This window comes from Camellia sinensis, chromosome 7 (genome assembly GCF_055761805.1).
Source record: "Camellia sinensis isolate YWXY chromosome 7, ASM5576180v1, whole genome shotgun sequence".
NCBI lineage: Eukaryota > Viridiplantae > Streptophyta > Magnoliopsida > Ericales > Theaceae > Camellia > Camellia sinensis.
Genome location: NC_138967.1, coordinates 188,949,438 through 188,972,311, shown reverse-complemented (window position 1 = coordinate 188,972,311; position 22,874 = coordinate 188,949,438). Strand labels below are relative to the sequence as shown.

The window sequence follows — 22,874 nt, the reverse complement described above, 5'->3', positions numbered from 1 at the left end:
AAATATTTATCTTACATTTTCCTTCTTGTGCACATAGCATTTGGTAAGATTATAAATGTGAGAATGCTGTATCAAGTGTGTTTCTGCACCTCCTCAATTTCATGTAATGACTTCCACTCTTCCTGCAATGTTGCTTAAAAAATATATTTTGTTTGAAAATCTATTTCTCCTTTCACTAATACAAATTTGTATGTGGAGGAACATAGTGCAGTTGCTTGTTTTTGTAACGTTGATGGCACTTTTGGTATGAGATAGATGGTGATTGGCTTGTAGCTTTAAAGTTGGTCGTGGACCTGGCTAAGACCTCTGCTTTGGATTTTATGATTTTTAACCTCGCCATACTGACCATATCCCAGCATAGTCTATCCTTGTGTAGTGTTTGGTTCATTGGAATGATCATTCCATTAGAATGTTATGATCATTCCATTAGAATGTTCATTCTTATATTTGGTTCACTAAAAAATGAGGAAAAATTTATTGCAAATGGAATCATTATTTATCATTATAAGGGAATGGCCATTCCATATGGAGGCTAAGGAATGATTATTCCATTCCATTTTCATTCCACTGAACCAAATTCGGCATCAATGAATGTTTCTAAAAGGCTGTTAATATTTCGTATTCATTCATCTTATGGGAAACTGATTCTATGTATTGTTTGATTATTATGTAACAGGATATTTGATCGTTTGCATTAGTGACATGGAAATTCTATTGACGCGGTTTCTATCAGAAAAAGAAGCCACACATGAAAAATTTTCAGAAAATTGCAGGTCGCTTGTCAGTTTGACAGAACCAGCAATCGAATATATTATTAAATGCATAATTAAGGAGTCATATCAGGTTAGTGATGGCATGTCATGTGATAATCATACTTTTTTTTTTAATCGTAGTCATGTAATAATTATACTTCTCCTTCTGTAGTACTTTGTGGAAAAGGTGTCCATATCCTGCCATTAAAAAGGTTATAATTTATTGTACTAATCCAGAAGAAGCATGTGATCTAAATATATGAAGCAAATTTATGTACTAGTAGTTCCATATATCATTAAATTTTGAATAACATAACTTGTGTAGAACACACCAAAATGCAAGAGTAAAGAATATAGTACAACAATAAAGTGCTTTGAACCGTTTCAAAATTAATGATTCTATCATGACTGGGTTGGCTGGAAAGACTGCTGGCTCTTGGTGTGCTGGTACACCATCGACACCTCCATGCCTAGGTTTTTCAATGATATTGTCGACCATTATGCCTAGATTCTGTTCTGAATCTACGAGAGAAATTTTGGGAGGTGGCATGGGTGTTGAGGTCATAGGTGTAGGTTAAGGATTCTATCTAATGCCGCATGATGATGATTGTGATATTGCAGCTGGTTGCTGGTCATGATGTTTGATTCTGGCTACTCCATGTGGATGCCAGGAGAATGGTCATGCTCTTGATGGACAAACCAAAGGGGGAAGTGCTCACTAACATTTTTGAGGGTGGAGCTGAGAGTAGGAGGGGGTACTTTTGCAGTGTTTCTAGAAACTTTTGGTTTTCTGGTCAAGAAGTGTTAGGGCTGCAAAATGGTCTTATGTAAAATATAAATTACCATGGGTTTGAAGGTCATTCCAAGGAATCTAACATATTCCCAATTGTTTTTCGTTACGAGAAACAGTAGAAAGTTCTTTGTGGGAGCAGCTAGTGGCGTAAGGTTCTGTTGTTGATATAAGTTAATGTTGAAGCTGCCACTTCCATGACTTTAGACCATATTTGTTGGGAAGTCGATGTTGAAGCTGTCATTTTTCTATGTCAACGAAGTCATCAGATTAACCAAGAAAAAAGGAAAAATGAATTTATATTGTGTGTGTCAATTTTTGACCACACTGCCAAATTAGTACTTAGCTGGAGAGCACCGGTAGAATAGATTAAGCCTGAACGACCTGCAACAGAAAGAAGAGATTCCGGCGGTGGTTCATCCACCCGGGGGCACTCCGACGATCAAGTCAGTTATCTCTCAAAGATAACAAAAATGCTTAACTCACTATTCAGAATATAAATTGCGTACCTTAGACCCATGGGGGTGCCTCTCTTTTATAGCTAATATAATCCTAGTCCCAATAGAAGCCTAGCTCCAATGGACTTAGGATTACTGCTAATCTTGGACTCCCAATAGGATTAGGATAAACTCTCTAAAAGTCTTATCTTTATCCAAACTGAAGTCTTCTCCCATTTTAGGACTCTTGTCCCTTATCCGCTTATCCCGAATTCCGGTATTCTCGCAGATAACCTCGGCCTAGTCGAGATCATCTCAACATCATGACCAGGACATGTGGCACCCTAGCTGGCACTTCGGTGACACCTTGGTCACGTGTTGTCATTCAAAATTTATGTCCCCACAACTGCCCCCTAGGTTCTATTACCTCGGCATCCTGAGATGATGGAACCTATATCAGTACTTCCTTCTAGCACGTCGGCTAAGCTCGCTTCTTTACTCATTGCCGAAGTAATAACTCGTCGGCTTAGTATGACTAACACCTATAGTCTGCTTCCATCAATGCCTCAGAACCATTAACCAGGGTTGTTCAAGTTTCTCAGCCGAGATCATCCTCCGAGCCGAAGTCTTTGCTTCTTTAAACTAAGAACTTCAAGAGTTCTATCACGCGTGTGAGCTGTTACACATAATATTTCAACTGTTTCTTCCACGCGTCCTTCCTTTACCGAAACGTACCTGACACGCGCCATCAATTTGCATCACTCGTGCGTGCGCCGTCTGACAGGCACGTCGTCCTAGGCACATTGATGATATTTTGCCGCCATTCTCCGCGTTTCGATCAAAAATCCCTTCTCTCTCTCTCCATCTCTTCACTTTTTGCATCCTCGTTCTCAAGCTCCCAACTCTCTCTCTCTAATTTTTTCTCCCAAATTTGCCATTGTCGCTCTCGCGAAGCTTTCTGCAATTACTTCCGTTCACCTCCTCCAGCAAAATTTCTGCTAATCTTTTCTGGTTGCTGCCACCGTCTGGTCTTGGCGACCTTAACACCGGCCTCGTTATCTGTGGTAAGTTCACTGTTCCCCCGTTTCAATTTTTGTTTTTCCTCAAACTGTTACATCTGTGTACTGCAATTACAACTTTATTCACATTTGTGTATTGAGTCCAATCATGCATTCTGATCGTATTCATCTCATGATTTTGCTTCTTGCCCAATCCGTTCTCTAATGTACACACAATACCCACATACTTGTTTACTCTGCCACTGTTCTTGGCCTTGCACCCTTACACACTTTGTCACAGTGTTCTTGATGGTTCACCACTATTCTTGATTCTGAATCGTTACTCTTGTTTGTTTTTTCTGTATTTTCTCCAGATTCTTGCCTTCAATCTTCATTTGCCTAGTCTTAGGTTTGAGGTTTGCCATAGAACACACGAATCTTAGGGAAAACTGAAACGAATCCCCCTCTGATCTACACAAATTCTTACCCTAGCGTGAACTTAGGTTTTTGCCGAGGTCTCTCAAACCCTTACAAAACACCTTCTTCTGAAATCCAACACCTTCCTTCCAAATCGAGGTCATGGGTATGTGGAGGCATAGGGTAGACACCCCATCCAAGTTAGAACACTTCAGGTAGGAGTTTGACATCCCGGCCAACGTTCATTTGAGGTTGGCCGGGAAAACGACTCCATCATGCCCGATGAAAACCTCATGCCTTTCCTTATTGTTGCCTTCATAGAATGTGGACTTAGGTTTCCTTTAGACATCCTTTTCCGAGAAGTTCTCCATTACTACAAATTGAACCCGATGCAGCTTGCCATTAATTCTTACCGAGTTATCAATGGTATAATAGCCTTAGCCAAACAAGAGAATGCTAGGGTAACCTTAGCCAAACAAGATAATGCTAGGGTAACCTTAGCCGATATCCAATACTGCTACACCATGTGTGGCCTCAAGTTAGAGAAAGGGTACATTTACTACCTCAAACCGAGGTCCACAGAGTATAAAATCGTTATCGACCTCCCAGACTCCAACAAGGGAACCGGGGACGATTACTTCATTGTCTCAGGAAACTGGGAGTTCGCTCCAGATGAGGACCTCCACCTCTACCCTCTTAGCCGAACAGTTTTTGTAGAAGGTAATGGTAAGAGCCAAGTTTTACACAGACTTACTTTTCAAGCCGTTTTAAAACTTATTCTTTCTGTATGTTCTAATGTCTGTGTTCTTTCGTATAGCTCTTCCACAGCCACCAAAGGATTTTCGCAAGTCCTTCTTCCCCAGCAAGGACTTGAAGAAGCTACTGGATCTGCCAGTTCACAAGCGGAGAGCCCTTTTGCTACTCAATTTCATTCCCACTTACAAGTCGGTTCTTCCCGACGTTCCAAAGAAGAAGAAGAGTCAATCTCTTCCGTCCGCCACTACTTCTCCCACAACTTCATCATCTCGGCTAGATCAGGGGTCAACCTCTGATCCAGTAGAGCAGCCATCTACCTCGGCTCCACAACTGATCCCACCATCTCAACGCCGTCGACAACGCCGAACTGTTTTTGCTGCTGAGATGGGCCGCAAGAAAGTAGTCGCCGAAGATCTCTTGGCCGACATCCCATCCACCGTCGACGCCCAACCAGGGCAGTCCCAGCCTCCACCAAAGTCAAAGCCAAAAAGATTGAAGAAGGCTCAGCCAAAGGCAACGGTGACTCAGATTGATACTGAGGACACCTTGCCAATTTCAAAATTGGCTGAGAGTGAAAAGACCCCTTTTGCCGCCAAGAAGAGGCCCGCCGAGGCCGAACCATCTCAATCCACTCGGTAAAAAAGGCCAAGGTTTGAGTCAGCCACAACCTCGGGGCCAATGAAACCAGATGCCCCCTGGGCCCTCCCGATCACCGTTGAGGACAAGCCGGTCAGAGCTGGCGACAGTGCGACTGACCTCGAAGTCGGCGTCGCCCTCTCCACGGCTTTGCTACTTCCAAACGATCTTAACCGGAACGCCGAGATGAGCGAGTATAAAAACTTCGCTCTGATGCTCCAGCATTCTGTTCAAGTAAGTCTTTCTTACTCGGTATTTTTCTTTCTCCATTCTTTCATACTCAGAGAATTTTACTAACTTTTGTTCTGTTGATTTTCTTTTAGGCGATCCAGCACGCCCACTCTTTCTCTATGCAAGCTTTTGAATTGAGGAAGGAGTTGGCCGATAAAATAAGAGAGGTTGTTGGATTGCAGAAGACCTCAAAAAGGCCGAGGCAAAAATGAAGACTTTGGCCGACCAGGTCGAGGCAGCCATTCAAGCCAAAGACGAGGCCGAGGAAAAAGCTGACGCTGCCGAGGCTATTGCCAAGGTCCTCACGGCTGAAAAGAAAGAGGCCGAGACAAAGATGGCCGAGGCCCAAAAGGAACTACAAGATGCCTTGGCCACAAAAGCTGCCGAGATCAAGGTCGCAGATGAAAAGGCATACAATGAGGGGGTGGCCGATGTCATGGCGGACTACAAGAGTCAGGTGAAGCAGGCATGCAACACGTTGGTTGGATGGCTGCCCTCAAAGAACTTGACGTCCCCGAGGACTCCCCCCTCAAGAATGCCAACGACGTCCCCCTGCCATTCCCCCCTACCCCAATCTAATCCGAAGACGATTCCGAGTCTGAGGAGGAAGCTTTGGTGAGGAAGGCGAGGGAAGTCTCTGGGGCCAAGTCCCTTACTCTGAATGAACAAGTCATAGACTTGTCTCAGGAAGAGGAGGGTAAGGTCTCTAAAGATGCCTCCTCTCAGAAGACAGACTCTGAGGTGCCCATCGTCGAGAAGAGCCTTGATCAAACTCTTCAGGAGATTGATGCTGAGCTTGCGGCTGAGAAGGTTGTTGAGAGGTCTTCCCAACTGTCTTCTGAGGGTGAGACACAACCTGCTGCTGATGCCGAGTAGTTTGTTTTGATGTTTTCTTCTTTATTTCCTGTACTTTGTACTTTGTTTTTCTTCTTTTTGGAACAATGTAAGTTTTAAGTCGGCCAACATGTCACTTTGTAGTCTGAACAATTACTTTTCAATGTTTAGGCCGAAGTGCTTTCTTTCTTTTCTGAATGCATTCTCTAATCTCTTCTTTGAATGTTTATCTTCTTTTTTTTGTTCTTGTATGACCCTTATACTTGGAACATGTTGCATGTCTTCAACGTACACCTTAACTGTGTAATCTTCTCGGGGTGATATACCTTGGTTTATACAAACCAACGCTTTTATCTCGGCAAGTACGCAAGTACTTCTTTCGTTTCAACCTTGGCTTAACTTGTAAATTTTTCAAGAATTTCAACAAGTGTTTAAACCAATTTTCTCTTAGTTATAACCTCGGTTTAACTTCAACTTATACCTTCAACTTGTAAATTTTTCACAAATTTCAACAAGTGTTAAACATAACCTCAGTTCAACTTCAACTTGTAAATTTTTCACGAATTTCAACAAGTGTTAAACATGACCTCAGTTTAACTTCAACTTGTAAATTTTTCACGAATTTCAACAAGTGTTAAACATGACCTCGGTTTAACTTCAACTTGTAAATTTTTCACCAATTTCAACAAGTGTTAAACATAATCTCAGTTTAACTTCAACTTGTAAACTTAAGTTTCAACAAGCGTTAAACATGACATCGGTTTAACTTCAACTTGTAAATTTTTCACAAATTTCAACAAGTGTTAAACATGACCTCAGTTTAACTTCAACTTGTAAACTCGCAAATTTCAACAAGTATTAAACATAACCTCGGTTTAACTTCAACTTGTAAATTTTTCACAAATTTCAACAAGTGTTAAATATGACCTCGATTTAACCTTAATTTGTAAATTTTTCACAAATTTCAACAAGTGTTAAACATAACCTCGGTTTAACTTCAATTTGTAAACTTAAGTTTCAACAAGCGTTAACCTAATTTTAGCTTGGAATTTCTACCTTCCAGGAACCATTTTCCAACTCTTTGCCCTCTAATGTGAACCTAAGTTCCACTTGGGTTCTCATTAAGCATATATTCCGAAAACATCGTCAAGTATCTCATCAGCCACAAGTGTAAAAAATCAAGCTAAAATTTTATTATTACTTCGGCTAATAACAAAGAACAAGAAAGTCTAATGATAGAAAAATTTCAAATTGCAAGTATTCCAAGGCCTTAGCAACTCCTTGCCTTCGCTATCTTCAAGCCGATGTGCCCTATTGCCTAATACAGAGATGATTCTATAGGGTCCCTCCCAATTCGGGCCCAGCTTGCCTTCTCTGGGATTCTTCTTGTTGTCGACGACCTTTCTCAGGACAAGGTCACCAACTTGAAACTCCCTTGGGCTGACTTTCTTATTATAAGCCCTGGCAAGTTGCTGCTGGTATGCCCCTAGCTGAATTGCTGCTTTCTTCCTTCTTTCTTCTAACAGATCCAGATCTCGGGCTAAGAATGCCTCATTGGTTCCATTCTCTACTGCGTGGGTTCTGATCCCTAGGATGTGATCCCTGGGATGCCGACCTCCAATGGGATTACTGTTTCTGTGCCATAAGCCATGGAAAATGGGGATTCCCCTGTTGATCTTCTCAGCGTAGTCCGATATGCCCAGAGTACACTGGGTAACTCGTCCACCCATTTCCCTTTGTTGCTTGCAGCATTTTCTTGATCCCATCCAAGATGACTTTGTTGGATGCTTCTGCTTGTCCATTACTTTGGGGAAAACTCGGGGTGGAAAAATAATTCTTGATTTTGAATTTTGCACAGAAGCTTTTGATTAGGTTACTGTCAAACTGTGTTCCATTGTCAGCTATTATTGCTCTTGGGATCCTAAACCTGGTGATGATGTTCTTCCATATGAAGTTCTTCACATCCACGTCTCGGATCTTGGCAAGGGATTCAGCTTTTATGCACTTGGTGAAGTAATCTGTTGCTACTAGCAGGTATTTCCTTTGCCCAGTTGCTTGGGGTAGTTTTCCAACAAGATCCATGCCCCATTGGACAAACGGCCAAGGATTGGATACTGGGTTTAGGTCTGCTGCTGGTTGGTGTATCAGCGGTGCAAACCTTTGGCACTTTTCACACTTCTTGACATAGGTTTCTGAATCTTTCTGCATGTAGGGCCACTAATACCCCTGGGTAATGGCCCTATGAGAAAGTGATCTGCCCCCAGTGTGGCTTCCACATACTCCTTCATGTATTTCGTACAAAAAATCTTCAACTTGTGAAGGATGTACACACCTCAAAAGGGGTCCAGTGAAGGATCTTCTGTAGAGATGTCCCTCTGCTATCAGATTGAATCTTGCCGACTTCAATCTGATCTTGTGTGCCTCCTTGTGATCATCTGGCAGTTTTCCTTCTTTCAGGAATGCTATTATTGCATCCATCCAGCTTGGTCCCATGTCTACACACATTGCTTCACGCTCTCGGGCCCTACAAGTAGTCAACCATTATCGTCATTGCCTTTCCAGGTTGTATTGCACTAGCCAAGTTGGCCAGGGCATCAGCGTAACTGTTATCATTTCGACTAATCTGCTGTAGTCGGCAATTCTGAAACAGGACCACCAATCTGCTGACCTCCTTTCGTCTCGAGCTGCGAACTCGTCTGTTGTCTGGTTGACTATAAGCTGTGAATCACAGAAGACTATCACCTTATTTGTTTCTACTGCTACTGCCAGTTTCAGTCCTACAATCAGTGCTTCATAGTCTGCTTCATTGTTTGAGGCCTTGAACCCCAGACGAATGGATTGTTCTAGTATCTGTCCATCTGGAGATACCAGTACTACTCCTGCCTCCGCTCCTTGTCGGTTTGAACTCCCATCAACAAACAGTCGAAAGGAGTCGCCGATATAAATGCTGCAGGGCCTGAGTTTTTCTTCCTTCCTTTGTTCCTGTGCCCTCGGTTGGGCTCCTCTTTGCTCGTTTGAACATCGTTCATCTCGGCTCAACAGAGCCCGATGTACGATGGCTCCTGGTGTGAACTCGGCCACGAAGTCGGCCAAAACTTGGCCTTTGATTGCTGTTCTGGGTCTGTATTCCAGGTCATACTGGCCCAAGGCCACTACCCATCTAGCTATTCTGCCTGTCAGATCTCCCTGCTACAACAGGGACTTCAAAGGATGTTCAGTTAGCACCACAATTTTGTGGGCTTGAAAGTAATGGTTCAGCTTCTTTGAAGCCATTACTAAAGCCAACGTTAACTTCTCCAAGGGTAAATACCCAATTTCTGCATCAGCCAGGGTTTTGCTTACATAGTAAACAGCCCTTTGTTCCCCTTTTTCTTCTCGGATTACCACTACACTTCCCGCATGTTCCGAAACTGCTAAGTATAGGAACAACTCCTCTCCAGGTTCTGGATTTGAGAGAACTGGAGCCATGGTCAAATACTTCTTCAAGTCGGCCAAGGCGACTTCGCACTCTTCTGTCCATAAGAAATCTGTGGCCTTCTTCACTAAGCTGAAGAAGGGTTTGCATTTGTCAGAACTCTTGCTTATAAACCTATTTAGGGCTGCAGCCTTTCCAGTCAACATCTGTACTTGCTGCGCCGATGTTGGGCTTTTCAGTTTTAGGATGGCCTTGATCTGATCTGGGCTGGCCTCAATGCCTCTTTTGGTCACCAAGTATCCCAAGAACTTACCAGATCCAACTCTAAATGCACACTTCGATGCATTGAGTCGGAGTCGATATGTTTTTAGGATGTCAAAGACTGCCTTTAAGTCTTCCAGATGGTCCTTAGGTTCCCTGGTCTTCACGACCATGTCATCGATGTATACCTCCACTGTCCGGCCAATTAGGTGTCTGAACATCTTGGTTACCAATCTCTGGTAAGTTGCTCCTGCATTTTTCAACCCAAAAGGCATCACTCTGTAGCAATACAGCCCTTTTGGGGTGATAAACGCAGTCTTCTCCTCATCTGCGAGGTACATGGCTATCTGATGGTACCCCATGTAGGCATCCAGGAAGTTCATCCTTCCATACCCTGAAGTGGCATCCACCAGTTGGTCAATCTTGGGTAATGGAAAACTGTCTTTGGGACAGGCCTTATTTAGGTTGGTAAAGTCCACGCAGACCCTCCATTTACCCTTCTTTTTCTTTACCACCACTGTATTTGATAGCCATGTTGGGTAATTTACCTCTCGAATGGCTCTGGCCTCCTGAAGTCTGTCTACTTCCTCTTCCACTGCCTCAAAATGCATCAACGTCGGCCTTCTTGCTCGTTGGATTACAGGTTTGGCCGATTTGTCTACGTTCAGTTTATGGCAAGTGACCTCGGGGTCAATGCCAGACATCTTGTAAGGCGTCCAGGCAAACACCTCAATGTTTGCTCTCAAGAACGCCTCCAGCTCTTTTTCTTCTTCCTCGGCTAAGCCTGAGCCGAGAAGGAAGAAGCGTTCTTCATCCCCCTACTGGACAAGGATTTTCTTCAGGGCTTCTTCACTCTTCTCGGCTGGCTCTTTGCCGACGTCATCTAGGACTCTACTATCTCTGGTTCTCGTATGCTGCAGGTGAATTTCATTGCTGCCATGGAGCAGTTCTTTGCCTGCAGCTGATCCCCTCTGACCTCCTCTATCCTATGCTCTGTTGGGAACTGTAATAGCTGATGCAACGTTGAGGGAACAACCCCCTTTGCATGTAGCCATGGCCTTCCCAAGATGGCATTGTAGGGGGAGGGTGTGTCGATTATGGTGAATTCTGTTTTTATCTTTTTGGTACCAGCCTGCACCTCCAAGCTTGCTACTCCCAGTGACCACGTGGGCGTTCCATTGAACCCAATTATTGTGCTGTTGGACTGCTCCATATTGTCTAGGTGAAGGCCAAACTCCTTGTAACACCTGACATACATGATATCACAAGAGCTGCCTTGGTCAATTAGGATGCGCTTCACTTGGCACTCCCCAACCTGGAGGGATACTACCAAGGCATTGTTGTGTGGATGCCGTACCATTTCCAGGTCGGCTTCAGTAAAGGACACTACTGGTCCCTGGCACCCCTCCGCCCGAGGTCTTTCCTGCCGGACCTGGTACACATGCTGCAAGTGCTTTACCTTCTGGGTCTCCCCTCGTATTTCGTTTTCGTTGACCTTCGAGTGAATTACATTAATTACCTGAGGTCCGCCTGCCTGCGGTTGCTGTGCTGGGAGAGGTGGAGTTGCTGGTGTCTGAGGCAGTCTTGCCTGCTCTTCCCTTGTCCTGGCCTCATCTACAAGGTCCCTTAAATGGCCTTGCCTTACCAGGTCTTCCAAGTGTGCCTTCAGGGCTTTGCAACCCTGAGTCAGATGCTCATCTTCATTGTGGTAAGCACAATGCTTACCAAGGCTTCTCCCCATAAACTCTCCTGGTACCCTTGCTGGTGCTCTGAAGTAGGGTTGGGTTCAGATTTTATCCAGGACTTTGTGAATTGGGATTCGGAATACAGTTGTGACTGCCTGTGCAGCCCTCAATCCTATCTCTTGCTTGTTGGATCCGTTGTTACCTCGGCCTCGCTTCAGCAAGCCGTTTCCTTTCTCTTGCTTTGTCGCCTTAGTCCCTGGCGTGTCTTCCTCGGCTCTGGCATATTTCTCAATTCTAACCATGAGTTCCTCCATGCTTTTTGGCAATGTCTTTGCCAATGACTTTCGTAGTGGACAATCATCTTTTAGGCCGTTCTTGAAAGACATGACCGCTACCTCTTGGTTGCACTCGGGTATTCGGTTGAACACCTCATAATACCTTTTAGCGTAGGCCCTAAGGCCTTCATCTTCACTGATTCTCAGAGCCATCAGGGCGTCTACCTTTAATGGCTGTAGTTTGTTTGTCACGAACCTGGCCACGAACATCTCGGTCAGGCCTTCCCAGGTCTTCACAGTTCCTTTCGGCAATTTGTGAAACCAATCCGATGCGATTTCCCCGAAGGATGAGGGGAAAACCTTGCAAAGCAACGGCTCGTTCCTAGTGTACAATGCCATCGAGTTCAGGTATAAACCGACGTGAAAGTTGGGATCCGACTTACCATCGTATATCTGGAACCTTGGCATACTGAATCTTTTTGGGGCCTCAAATTTGTCCAACTCTATCGAGAACGGTGTTCTCAGCTTAACCGAAGAATTAACCTCGGCATCTTTCCGCTTCCTTTGGAGGTAATCCCTCAGATCTTCCTTTGTCTGTCCAGGAGCTCGGCTATCTCTGGATTTCAGCCTTTTCGGTGCACTACTGTATGTGTCATTGTGAGTCCTCTTGGACCTTTCTTCATTAGTTACGTTGAAGCACAACTTCTGCCCTTGAACATGTCGGTGTTCTTTGGGGTCGGCTTCCTTGGTGCGATGTGTCCTCCTCGATTCTTCCCTTCTTGACTCTCCTCGCCCGACCTCCCTTGAAGACCGGTGAGAGTGTTTCTCGGCCTTGGTGTGCTGAGGGACTGTAGGGACTGTTTTCTGCCCCTCTTTTTGGGCATCTTTCTTTGCCACTGGAATCGGCGTATCTTGCAGTGGGTATGGTGGCTGCATGACGTTATTCTGCATTATGAAATTGACCACTGTTTGTAGGTCTGCCAATTTGTTCGCCATTGCCTTTACCTCATCGTCCCTCCGCAGGCATCTTTCTTTCTATACCTGGAGGTCGTCCTCGTTGTAGTACCTGTTTCGGCCTGTTTTCTTTGGTATGTCGCCTTCCTGGCCGACGTCCTTTCCTTCGTGATTCTTATCGTGAGTCTCTCTGTTGCAATTGTCTCCTTCGACGTCAAGGTCTACAGGTTTTCCACTCCGAGTAGGGGTGTCGTTCCCAACCTTCTCTTTCTGTCCATCGTTGCCCATTTATTCTCCTTTCTTTCCCACATACGGTGCCAAATTGTGGGTGCCAATTTTCGACCACACTGCCAAATTAGTACTTAGCTGGAGAGCACCGGCAGAATAGATTAAGCCTGAACGACCTGCAACAGAAAGAAGAGATTCTGGCGGTGGTTCGTCCACCTGGGGACACTCCGACGATCAAGTCAGTTATCTCTCAAAGATAGCAAAAATGCTTAACTCATTATTCAAAATATAAATTGCGTACCTTAGACCTATGGGGGTGCCTCTCTTTTATAGCCAATATAATCTTAGTCCCAATAGAAGCCTAACTCCAATGGATTTAGGATTACTGCTAATCTTGGACTCCCAGTAGGATTCGGATAAACTCTATAAGAGTCTTATCTTTACCCAAATTGAAGTCTTCTCCCATTATAGGACTCTTGTCCCTTATCCCGGATTCCGGTATTCTCGCTGATAACCTCGGCCTAGCCGAGATCATCTTAGCATCATGACCAGGACACATGGCACCCTGGCTGGCACTTCGGTGACATCTCGGCCACGTGTTGTCATTCAAAATTTATGTCCCCACATATATCATTATGGAGATATTGACTGTTCAGTGCTCATGAATAAGTTTATGTGGTTGCTAACTTTATTATCTTTAATGTCTATTGAAAGACACGAGCTGGTGAAGTACTGATGGACCTTGGACTGGGGAGGAAACAACCATGTGTCTCAATTATTCTCCATCATCTACTCAAGGAGCTACCTTCTGAACTGGTCGGTTCTAATGCCTTGGAGATTCTTCAACTCATTGAATGCAGCAAGGATTATTCCTTTGATCAGGTATTATTATATAGGATCCATGTGCTCTAGCACATTCATAGTAGTTCTATAGCTTGCATTGCACTTTATTGACTCTGATTTGTACTTATAAGCAGTTTAACTTATACAATATGCAGTGTTTAAATTACAGGTTGCTTGGCTTCAGGCTTTCTGAAAGATCTCAACTGGACATAATCAATGCAGTAGTAGATAAAATTATTCAGGTCTTCAGAATTTTTAGTTCTTGTTTGCTTTATGCACTGAATTTTTAGTTCTTCCTTGAGTGTTTTTGATGGGATTCATAGTCTTTCCTTATGCAGATCCTAGATTTAATTCTGTGTGGTTGGATTTTCTGTTTCTGTTGATGCTGTTGAAAATTCTTGCTGTCTCATTCACGTCCTTTATGAGTTTTTATTCTTTAATTTTTTTGTGGGGCACTTTTGGTGTTTGCGGTTGGAGACGTGACACATAATAGCCATTTTCTACATGGCATGGGAGGGAGTTGTCACTTGTTGTGCATATGCTTGAGCATTGCACATATCTGTTGTGGATCTTCTATATACTAGCAACATATACACGCATTGCTGCATTTTGTATAATCTGATAGATACTGGATAAGCTACATTTTTCTTAAGACTATTATCATATGTTACCAGAAAATGCTAATACGCTAGCAATTTATGTATTGGTACGCACGTTCTGAAACATGATATACTTTCATTCCAAAATGGTAAATTTAGTGATCGAATGCGTTCCGAGAAGTTTTTTCTAATATATTTCTTTAAATGTTACCTTAGGAGAAAAAAATCAAATATATAAATTAAAATCTAAGGTGAGTTAAGTTTTGACAAGATAAAACACAACACAACAAAAATGAGTCATAATTTTCATAGAAATGATTTGCTACATGAAATAAAAAAAAAAAAAAAAAATAGATACCTAATAGTTAAAAGAAAATTACTTTAGAAGTACCTTAAATTCCTAAGTATAATATATCTAAGTCTACTCTTATCGTACCACATTTTAAAACATGTAGCGTACTATATTCCCGTTCCCGTTCCATACCGGAACTATCCACGTTCTAGGTAACATATAATTATATATATTAAACAAAATTTATGTGATCTAGAATACGGCTGGCTGAACTGCACACTAGAATCTGTACTTATAAAAATTGAAAAAAGAGAAAGTATAGGGCTAATCTTTAACTGTTTTATGGGATCTTCATGTTAGTAGGCTATCTATTTAAGTTGATCATTAATAGTCCCAGATTTTTGACTCCCTAATTTTAATATTACCAACTGGGGACAGACACAGGACACAGATTTTGGAAAAAATTAGAATATGGACATGACGGGGAAATGGAATTTTATTATTATTTGCTATGTATATTAATAGATTTAGTTACAACACAGAAATATAAGAGACATAGATGTATATATCGGTGCATTTCTATTTTTTCTGCATTTTCGTCTCTTTGTTTCCATGTATTTTACTTTATTCCCAAATCATCTTTCTAAAATTACAAAAAAAAAAAAAAAAAAAAAAAAAAAAAACCACGAATGTGTTCCGAGGCATATCCAAACACTGGACACGTGTGTCAGTGAAGTGTCCCTAAGGTGTCCTGCAAAAAAAATAGTAGTTAAAAAAAATTCACACTCCACTTGCATTTCTGACAAGTATCTGTGCTTCCTAGCACATCCTAGTTTCTACTAGACCATCCTTGCACATGTTGAATCTTGAAAAATTCAGAAATTGACCTTTGCTTTGTATTTTTTTATTTTTTTCCTTTAAATTCTTTGCGTGCATGGTACTCAATATTTATTTTTACTGTGATATGGTGGTTATCTGGCCAGTAAAAGTATATCTTATAATTATTTCCTCATTTGACATCTTGGGACGTATTTATAATGGTAGAGTATTAATTAAGTTTATTTGATAAGTGTGCCTCAAATTTGTGTGATTCTTGAAGAAAGTTTCTTAGATGTTTCAAAATAAAAATTTCAGGTTGTGTCTGCATACAGTAACCTTGATGAGTACTTGAAGGTTATCGATGCTTATGTGGATATTGTTCTTCAGAATCAGATGGTAAGTTGAGTGCCTAGGCTTGCTGAATTGCTGGGGTGTAACTGCAACTTATGTTGTTGCTGATTTCTTTTTTTATCCTAAGATGTGAATCTGGTCCTATGACATTTGTTACAATGAACAAGGAGATCTTTACTATCTTTGCTAGCACCCAAGGCCTTTGCAGATGCATACATAGTTGTCAAACAATGTATTCAATGAAGTTTCTAATGTTGCTTTAGTAGCAGGAAAAAACATATAGACAACTTCAGCACAATATAGTACAAGGGTGAAATCTCCACATAATGCACAAGGAGTGACTCTATAGTTTCGTAAAAGTAGCTGTAGAAATTTAATGTATAAAGAGAAAAAGAGAATTGTATTATTGATTGATGTTTGTAATTGTTATATATTACAATGATTCATGATTCCTATTTATAGAAGAGGGTGAGTGTGTAGTAGGTAAGGAGTAGGTGAAGTGGAGGTGGTAGTGGTGTAGTGGGTTAGTTTTAGTGGAGTAGGTGAGGTGGTAGTGGTGTAGTGGGTTAGGTTTAGTGGAGTAGGTTTAAGTGGGTGAAGTAGGTGGAGAGTAGGTGGATTTTAACAGCCCCCCGCAAACTCAAGGGGGATAGGAACTAACCAACTTGAGTTTGGAGAGAGTAACAAAACAAGAAAATACATAAAAATAAAAGAGGATAGGAGACACTGTATGGTCGTGTCAGACCATTGGTGAAGACACTGGATGGTGGTGTCATAACGTTGTAGAGGACACTGTATGGGGGTGTCATAACGTTGTAGAGGACACTGTATGGTGGTGTCATAACGTTGTAGAGGACACTGTATGGGGGTGTCATAACGTTGTAGAGGACACTGTATGGTGATGTCATAACGGTGTAGAGGACACTGGATGGCGGTGTCAGACCGATGTAGAAGACAGTTTATGGGGTCATGTCGGACCGTTGTAGCAAACAATGTTGTGACAGTTGTTGTGACAGTTTACGGAGTCTTGCTGGACCCTTGTAGAAACTAACCGGAATCAATGTCAGGACAGTTTACAGAGTCTTGTCGGACCCTTGTAGAAACTAACCGGAATCAATGTCGGGACAGTTTACAAAGTCTTGTCGGACCCATGAAGGAGCTAACCGGAATCAATGTCGGGACAGTTTACAGAGTCTTGTCGGACCCTTGTAGAAACTAACCGGAATCAATGTCGGGACAGTTTACAGAGTCTTGTCGGACCCTTGTAGAAACTAACCGGAATCTATGTCGGGACAGTTTACAGAGTCTTGTCGGACCCATAAAAAGTCGCACCCTCAAAAAGTGTGCCCAATCGGTCAAAAAAGGCGTGCCATCAAAAGGCGTGCCCAATTCATCAAAAGGCGTGCCATCAAAAGGCGTGCCATCAAAAGGTGTGTCCAGGTTGGCGTCGAGCGCCGAGCGGCGCATGATGCGCGTGGCTGCCTTGGCTATTTAACCAAGGTTGATGCTGAGGCTGAGGCAGACAAAAAACTTCTGAAAATCCTCTGAAAAAACTCTTCCTTTGCTGAGAGAGAAACTCTGTAATACTCTGTAACCAACCCGTCTCTGAAACACTCAGCAACATGGCCTCTTCTTCCCGTCCAGCTACCCAGAACATGGCCTCCTCTTCCCGTGGTCTGCTCACGCTCTTTCCAGAACTGAACGAGTCCACAAGAGAAATAACTGGTGCGGTGGCCAGTGAACCTCAACCAAACACCTCTGGTTTTGCTCCGTTGAACTTTCCGATGCGGTCGGTGGAGCAAAAAATGGCGGTGCAAACTGATATTGAGGCCAATCAATATACTCTGAAGTCATGTGTGGAAACCATGACTGCGGTCACAAACTTGTCGCACCGGCTGCAGAGTAGGACAAATGAGGTGCAGCAGAGCGGAAGGCCACCGTGATGTTCCGATTTGGAGGTCCGCCATATGCTGCAGTGGAGGAGTATGGGGGAGTGAACGTGCTGGGCGGCGTGGAAAACACGGAGGCAGCACCGGCAAGGGCCGCTTAGGACGGAGGCAAGAAGAAGAGACCGGCGGCAGAGTAGAGAAGAAAAATCCCGCCTGTGGATGTGGTTGTTTGGGTTTGTTGTTGTTGTTGTTGTTTTTTTTTTTTTTTTTTTGGTGTAAAATTGTGATCAGGGCGAAATCCCGATAGAAATAAAATGAGTGTATTGTGCAAATCCGAATGGCTTGAAGGTACAAGACTGAGCAGAAAAATTAGATGGAATGAATTTTTTTATTTTTTTATTTTTTTATTTTTTTATTTTTAATAATAAAAAATTGAGGTTCAAGGAAAAGTTGGGCTGTGGAAAGAAGAAAAAGAAAAAGTAGCACCCACGTGAGTTCCATCCAATTTTTTATATATATAAGATAAAAAAAAAGGTTTGGACGGTGGAAAAATATTTTAAAATAGAAAAAATTATATAATATAGTTATCTCTTTGAAACTATATGCTGGTGTTGATCAAAAAAGTGGGCCAAATTACCAATACCGCCAATCTTGTAGACATCCTGAAGTGGGAGACGAAGAGGCTTGTCTGATGGCCTCTTGGGCTCTGTAATCATGTCGAGGGCATGAAGAAGGGTTGGGCCCTTGTACCATGTTACCGGTGTAGAAGACACTGTATGAGTGTGTATATAGACTGCCCAAAAGATATACATGGATATAGATATCGAGCCCTCAAAAGTCGTGCCCTATTTTGTGGCTTGGAATAGCAGGGGATTGAAACCAGACGCAAGGAAGGCCGGTGTCACGACGGAGCTTTGGCAAAGGGACATCGACGTGCAAGCGGTGGTGGTCTCCGGCGACTGAACAGTAGTGCACTCAGAAAGGAAATTTCAAGGTATGTGTAGAAAAATTTTAGCAGATTAGGTTGAGGTCCGGCGGACGGCCAAGGCGAGGTTGCCGCCCGCCGGTGAAGCGAAAAATACTAAGTGCTTAACCTTGCTCTGATACCATGTAGAAATTTAATGTATAAAGAGAAAAAGAGAATTGTATTATTGATTGATGTTTGTAATTGTTATATATTACAATGATTCATGATTCCTATTTATAGAAGAGGGTGAGTGTGTAGTAGGTAAGGAGTAGGTGAAGTGGAGGTGGTAGTGGTGTAGTGGGTTAGTTTTAGTGGAGTAGGTGAGGTGGTAGTGGTGTAGTGGGTTAGGTTTAGTGGAGTAGGTTTAAGTGGGTGAAGTAGGTGGAGAGTAGGTGGATTTTAACAGTGAATCTGGTCCTATGACATTTGTTACAATGAACAAGGAGATCTTTACTATCTTTGCTAGCACCCAAGGCCTTTGCAGATGCATACATAGTTGTCAAACAATGTATTCAATGAAGTTTCTAATGTTGCTTTAGTAGCAGGAAAAAACATATAGACAACTTCAGCACAATATAGTACAAGGGTGAAATCTCCACATAATGCACAAGGAGTGACTCTATAGTTTCGTAAAAGTAGCTTACTTTTTGGGCTTGGGTTAGGCTGCCAGTCACATATACGTTTAACAACTATAAGCTTTTGTCCATTTTAAAGTGAATACTTAGAAAAGCTACAAATTCTACCTTGTGGCTTTGTTAGAATATATCAAACTGAATTACTTTATCAAAATTTTCCAAAGTTTTGGATGTAAGTTTCCCCATCTGATCTCCAAAGTGACACAGAGTCCTGGAGCATTTGTTGCTTCTGTCTTATTAATATCATCATAAGTTCTGTTTAACTCATTCCTTAAACCAGGGTTGCTTACAGCTTGGCAGGAAATCACCTGTAATAAGAACTTCAATGTTCTTTTTCTTTAAGCAGCTCTCTTGGTTTCTTTTGAGTATGAATGCCAGAAACAATATGAATTATGTGACTAAAAAATCATCAATTGCTTTTTCCTTCTTGAAAATTTCAGTTCACTGCGCAGGTAAGAAATGTTCTAGAAAAAAAAAAGAATAGTTTAAATGAGGAGGTTGGGGACCTATAATGGCGAGTAGAAAGGATGTAATGGCAAATTAATGCTTTTGTGAGAGTTGGATGTTGCATTAAGGATTTTGCTTCATCTTGTGTTCACGTGCAATATTGTGAACAGGACCATTTCTAGTCTGAAGTCTGCCAACTGTTAGATATACCATTTTTTTTTTTTGGGGTCTCCTAAATGAATTAATTAAATGACAGGATAATCATTTGCATGTTATATTGGATGGTATTGCAAAGCGAGCATGTAATGAAGGGATTGCTGAAATTGAATTGACCAGCTTGCAATCAATTTTTTTAAAGCTTCTTGCTCATTTCAACAACTTAGAAGACATATTTTCCCTGGTAGGATTTTTCAACTTTTTGTTGTTCATTATAGCGTTATCTTAAAAATCTAATTTCTATTTGCTAATTATCTGTTATCTGTTTGTAAGTTTCATGGTTGTATAATTTAGAAACATAATATAGTACTAAACAAGACTGCTAAAGGCAATTTATATCAATTATTTTGCAGACCCATTTCATTGAGATCTTAGATATGATGCATGGGAGCTCAAGAAGCATGGTCAATATGCACATTCTTAATATAGCGACAAGGTATGTCTCTTAGTTTAATGACTTTGTGTTACATCCTAATTGGTGTAGGCATCACTTCAGCATTTCTGTGCCTTCCCTTCCTACCCTTGACCTGCATTGATACCTTAGTGTCGCCTGGCATTACTGAAACACGTGTGCTTAGGTCATATGAGTGCAGTTGTAGCTACCCATCAGTGTGGCTTTAGGGACACATGGGCAACTGAGCACTTGAGGCCTGGTCAATCATATATTTCTTGAATTGATTTAGTCTCTAATGACTATCATTGTACTTGTGAGTAATGACAAATGAAGCTTCTGGCCAGTCCCACAATATTGGTGGTCCTTGTGAAGGACATTGTGTGTGTCAGAATCTACAAAATTGGATGTTCCATGCCTAATGATTTCGGACATCTGTTGGCACTAGTGAAGTATTTGTACTTGTTTTGTAATGAAATGCTTGATTCTTGAATTAAATCATACTTTCTATTATCTGTGGACTCGTCATCTGCTGGTTCAATATCCTATATGCTATAAGCTCTATGTTTACTCCCACATAAGATGTTCATTATGAATGTGTATGATCCTTGGTTCATTTTATTGCTTTGAGTTATCCAATATTTTCTTTGTTGCAACACTTTGCTTTAAAAAAAGAAAATGCTTTATAACTTATAGGTGAAAAGGAGAAACTAAGTAGTATGCAGTGAGTTGGTGACAATCAATATTGGACCATGTTACTTGAAATATTAAATAAGGTGTCTTGTATTTTGCTTTCTGTGATATATCTCATTATTTCCTTTTGGTGGGTATGAGAACTGGAGACATTATGAAAGAAAACAGTTTGTGCAATCCTCTTTTTATGTATGTATATATATATTTCTTATGGTGCTAATAGATCATATTGTTGCTGCTGTCACCTAGCCATGCCTTGGCTAGGCAGGCTTTGCCATCTATTCCTTTCTAGTTGCCTCTGTTTACTTAGCTAACTTAAACAGTATTTTGACCAATTATTGAGCTTTGTTGGAGCTGTTATACTCACTTAAAACCAACTAGGAATAATTTAATTTTATAACATTATTGATAGATCTTTTAGTAGCTGGTAGGAGTTCAACAAATATTGGAAGCCATATCCTTGATTATATACATCTAGATAATTTCTGGTCTGCAAATTTTCCTACAATAAATAACTCGAGCCATTTTTTGCTCTGGAAGTATAATGAAGCAGTAATTATTATCTTTGGCTATTTTAACGAGCAGGAATAGATGCATTTGTGATCCTACAATCATACAGTTTATTTTTGAAGTTTCTCAGTCTCTGCACGATGGTATAGATTACTCAAATATGAGAGATGATGATAATCAACAACGTGCTCGCTTGATATCTCGTTTTGTAAATATGGTAACTTATTTCAACTGCCACAATGTATTTTTTTTTTCTTTTTTTTTTTTTTTTTGTATATCTTGGAGTTGAGTTCTATAGTAATGAATTAGATTGATGCTGTTAGGTTGACTATGGGATGGAGGTGGAACGCCAATTGGCATTTTTAGTTGAATGCCGTGGAGCTTTTCGTAGCATAAACGAACTTAAGGTTAGTATTAAACCATAATTTTCAAACATATACAAGAATAGTGTATGATGAATATACAAGAATAGTATACTATGCCAAAGGTTAGGTGTGTAACCAATCTTTACCCTCTCAAACACACATTAATGTGTACTATTTGGACTTTTTTTTTTTTTTGAAAATTTTTATACAAGAATAGTTTGCAGTGAGATTGATTTTAATTCTTACAATTGTTTATTCTTATATTTAACCTACAGAAGTACATGTCGCAATTGTTGAAAGTTAGCATCTTCTGTAGTTTGTTACAATCGTTTTGGTTGTACTAAAACATAAATAGTTTGTGATATCACTTCTTATTTTTTTATTTTTTATTTTAAAATAGCAACAAAATCGAAGTATCGAACAAGATAAGAATAGAGAAGGAGAAGTACAAGGAGATATAACAACTAAAAAGGGTTGTTTGATTTGCACTTTATCTAAGATTATGTAGAGAGAGAGATGTTGAACATGAAGACGTACAAAGATCGTGTGCTGGATCTGAAGATTGAGCAAAAGATAATCATTGTTCAGGTCGATGAGAGATCTCACGGAGAGGTTGTGGAAATCATTGAAAGGAATAGGCATAGAAGTTTCACACTGAAGATTGATCTGGGAGGGGTTTTCTGGGCATCGCAGGTCCTTCAAGATGTTGGTACTACGAATGCGGTGGGGCAGTTCTTCAGGAAGTATACGAACAGTTCTGCTGTCTTCTGTTTTCAGAGTTATTCTAATAGGAGTGGAGAATTCGTGGAGTTATCCAAGTGGGTTGCTGGGATAAGAAGATCAAACATTATCATTCCAGCAGGGGTCAATCGACAAGGGTGGAAAGATGTGGCTGGGTTACTTGATACAATCCTATTTGGAAATAGGCAGAAGAACCACGTGAGAGGTACTGAAGGAAAGGATGCAGGAAAACAGATAAGACATTTGACCATGGCAAATGTTCTTAACGATGATGTTCAGCAGAATGGGGTAAGTAAGGAGGTAAATACAGAGGACTTGAGTCATCAAGAGAAAACATGGGTGAACAGAGGTAGGTCGTACGCGGAGGTTCTTAAGCATCATCACCATTTTCAGTATCACATGATTCTTCATTAGTTCTCCATCATGCTGTGGTGTGTGAGAGAACAG

At 41.4% G+C, this 22,874-nt stretch overlaps 1 protein-coding gene across 3 annotated transcripts in view; it reads left to right on the top strand.

Annotated features, from left to right (window-relative positions):
- The window catches only part of LOC114271961 (uncharacterized), a 51,122-nt gene that overhangs the window by 6,432 nt on the left and 21,816 nt on the right, over positions 1-22,874 (top strand). Inside the window, exons 8-15 of one of the 3 annotated variants that reach the window (XM_028213637.2) lie at positions 677-843; positions 13,384-13,551; positions 13,668-13,754; positions 15,538-15,618; positions 19,768-19,911; positions 20,081-20,163; positions 21,397-21,538; positions 21,645-21,728. In XM_028213637.2, the coding sequence (XP_028069438.2) occupies positions 677-843; positions 13,384-13,551; positions 13,668-13,754; positions 15,538-15,618; positions 19,768-19,911; positions 20,081-20,163; positions 21,397-21,538; positions 21,645-21,728 (956 nt within the window). The remainder of the gene's footprint in view (positions 1-676; positions 844-13,383; positions 13,552-13,667; positions 13,755-15,537; positions 15,619-19,767; positions 19,912-20,080; positions 20,164-21,396; positions 21,539-21,644; positions 21,729-22,874) is intronic. The other 2 variants (XM_028213638.2, XM_028213639.2) reach the window with 2 other exon arrangements.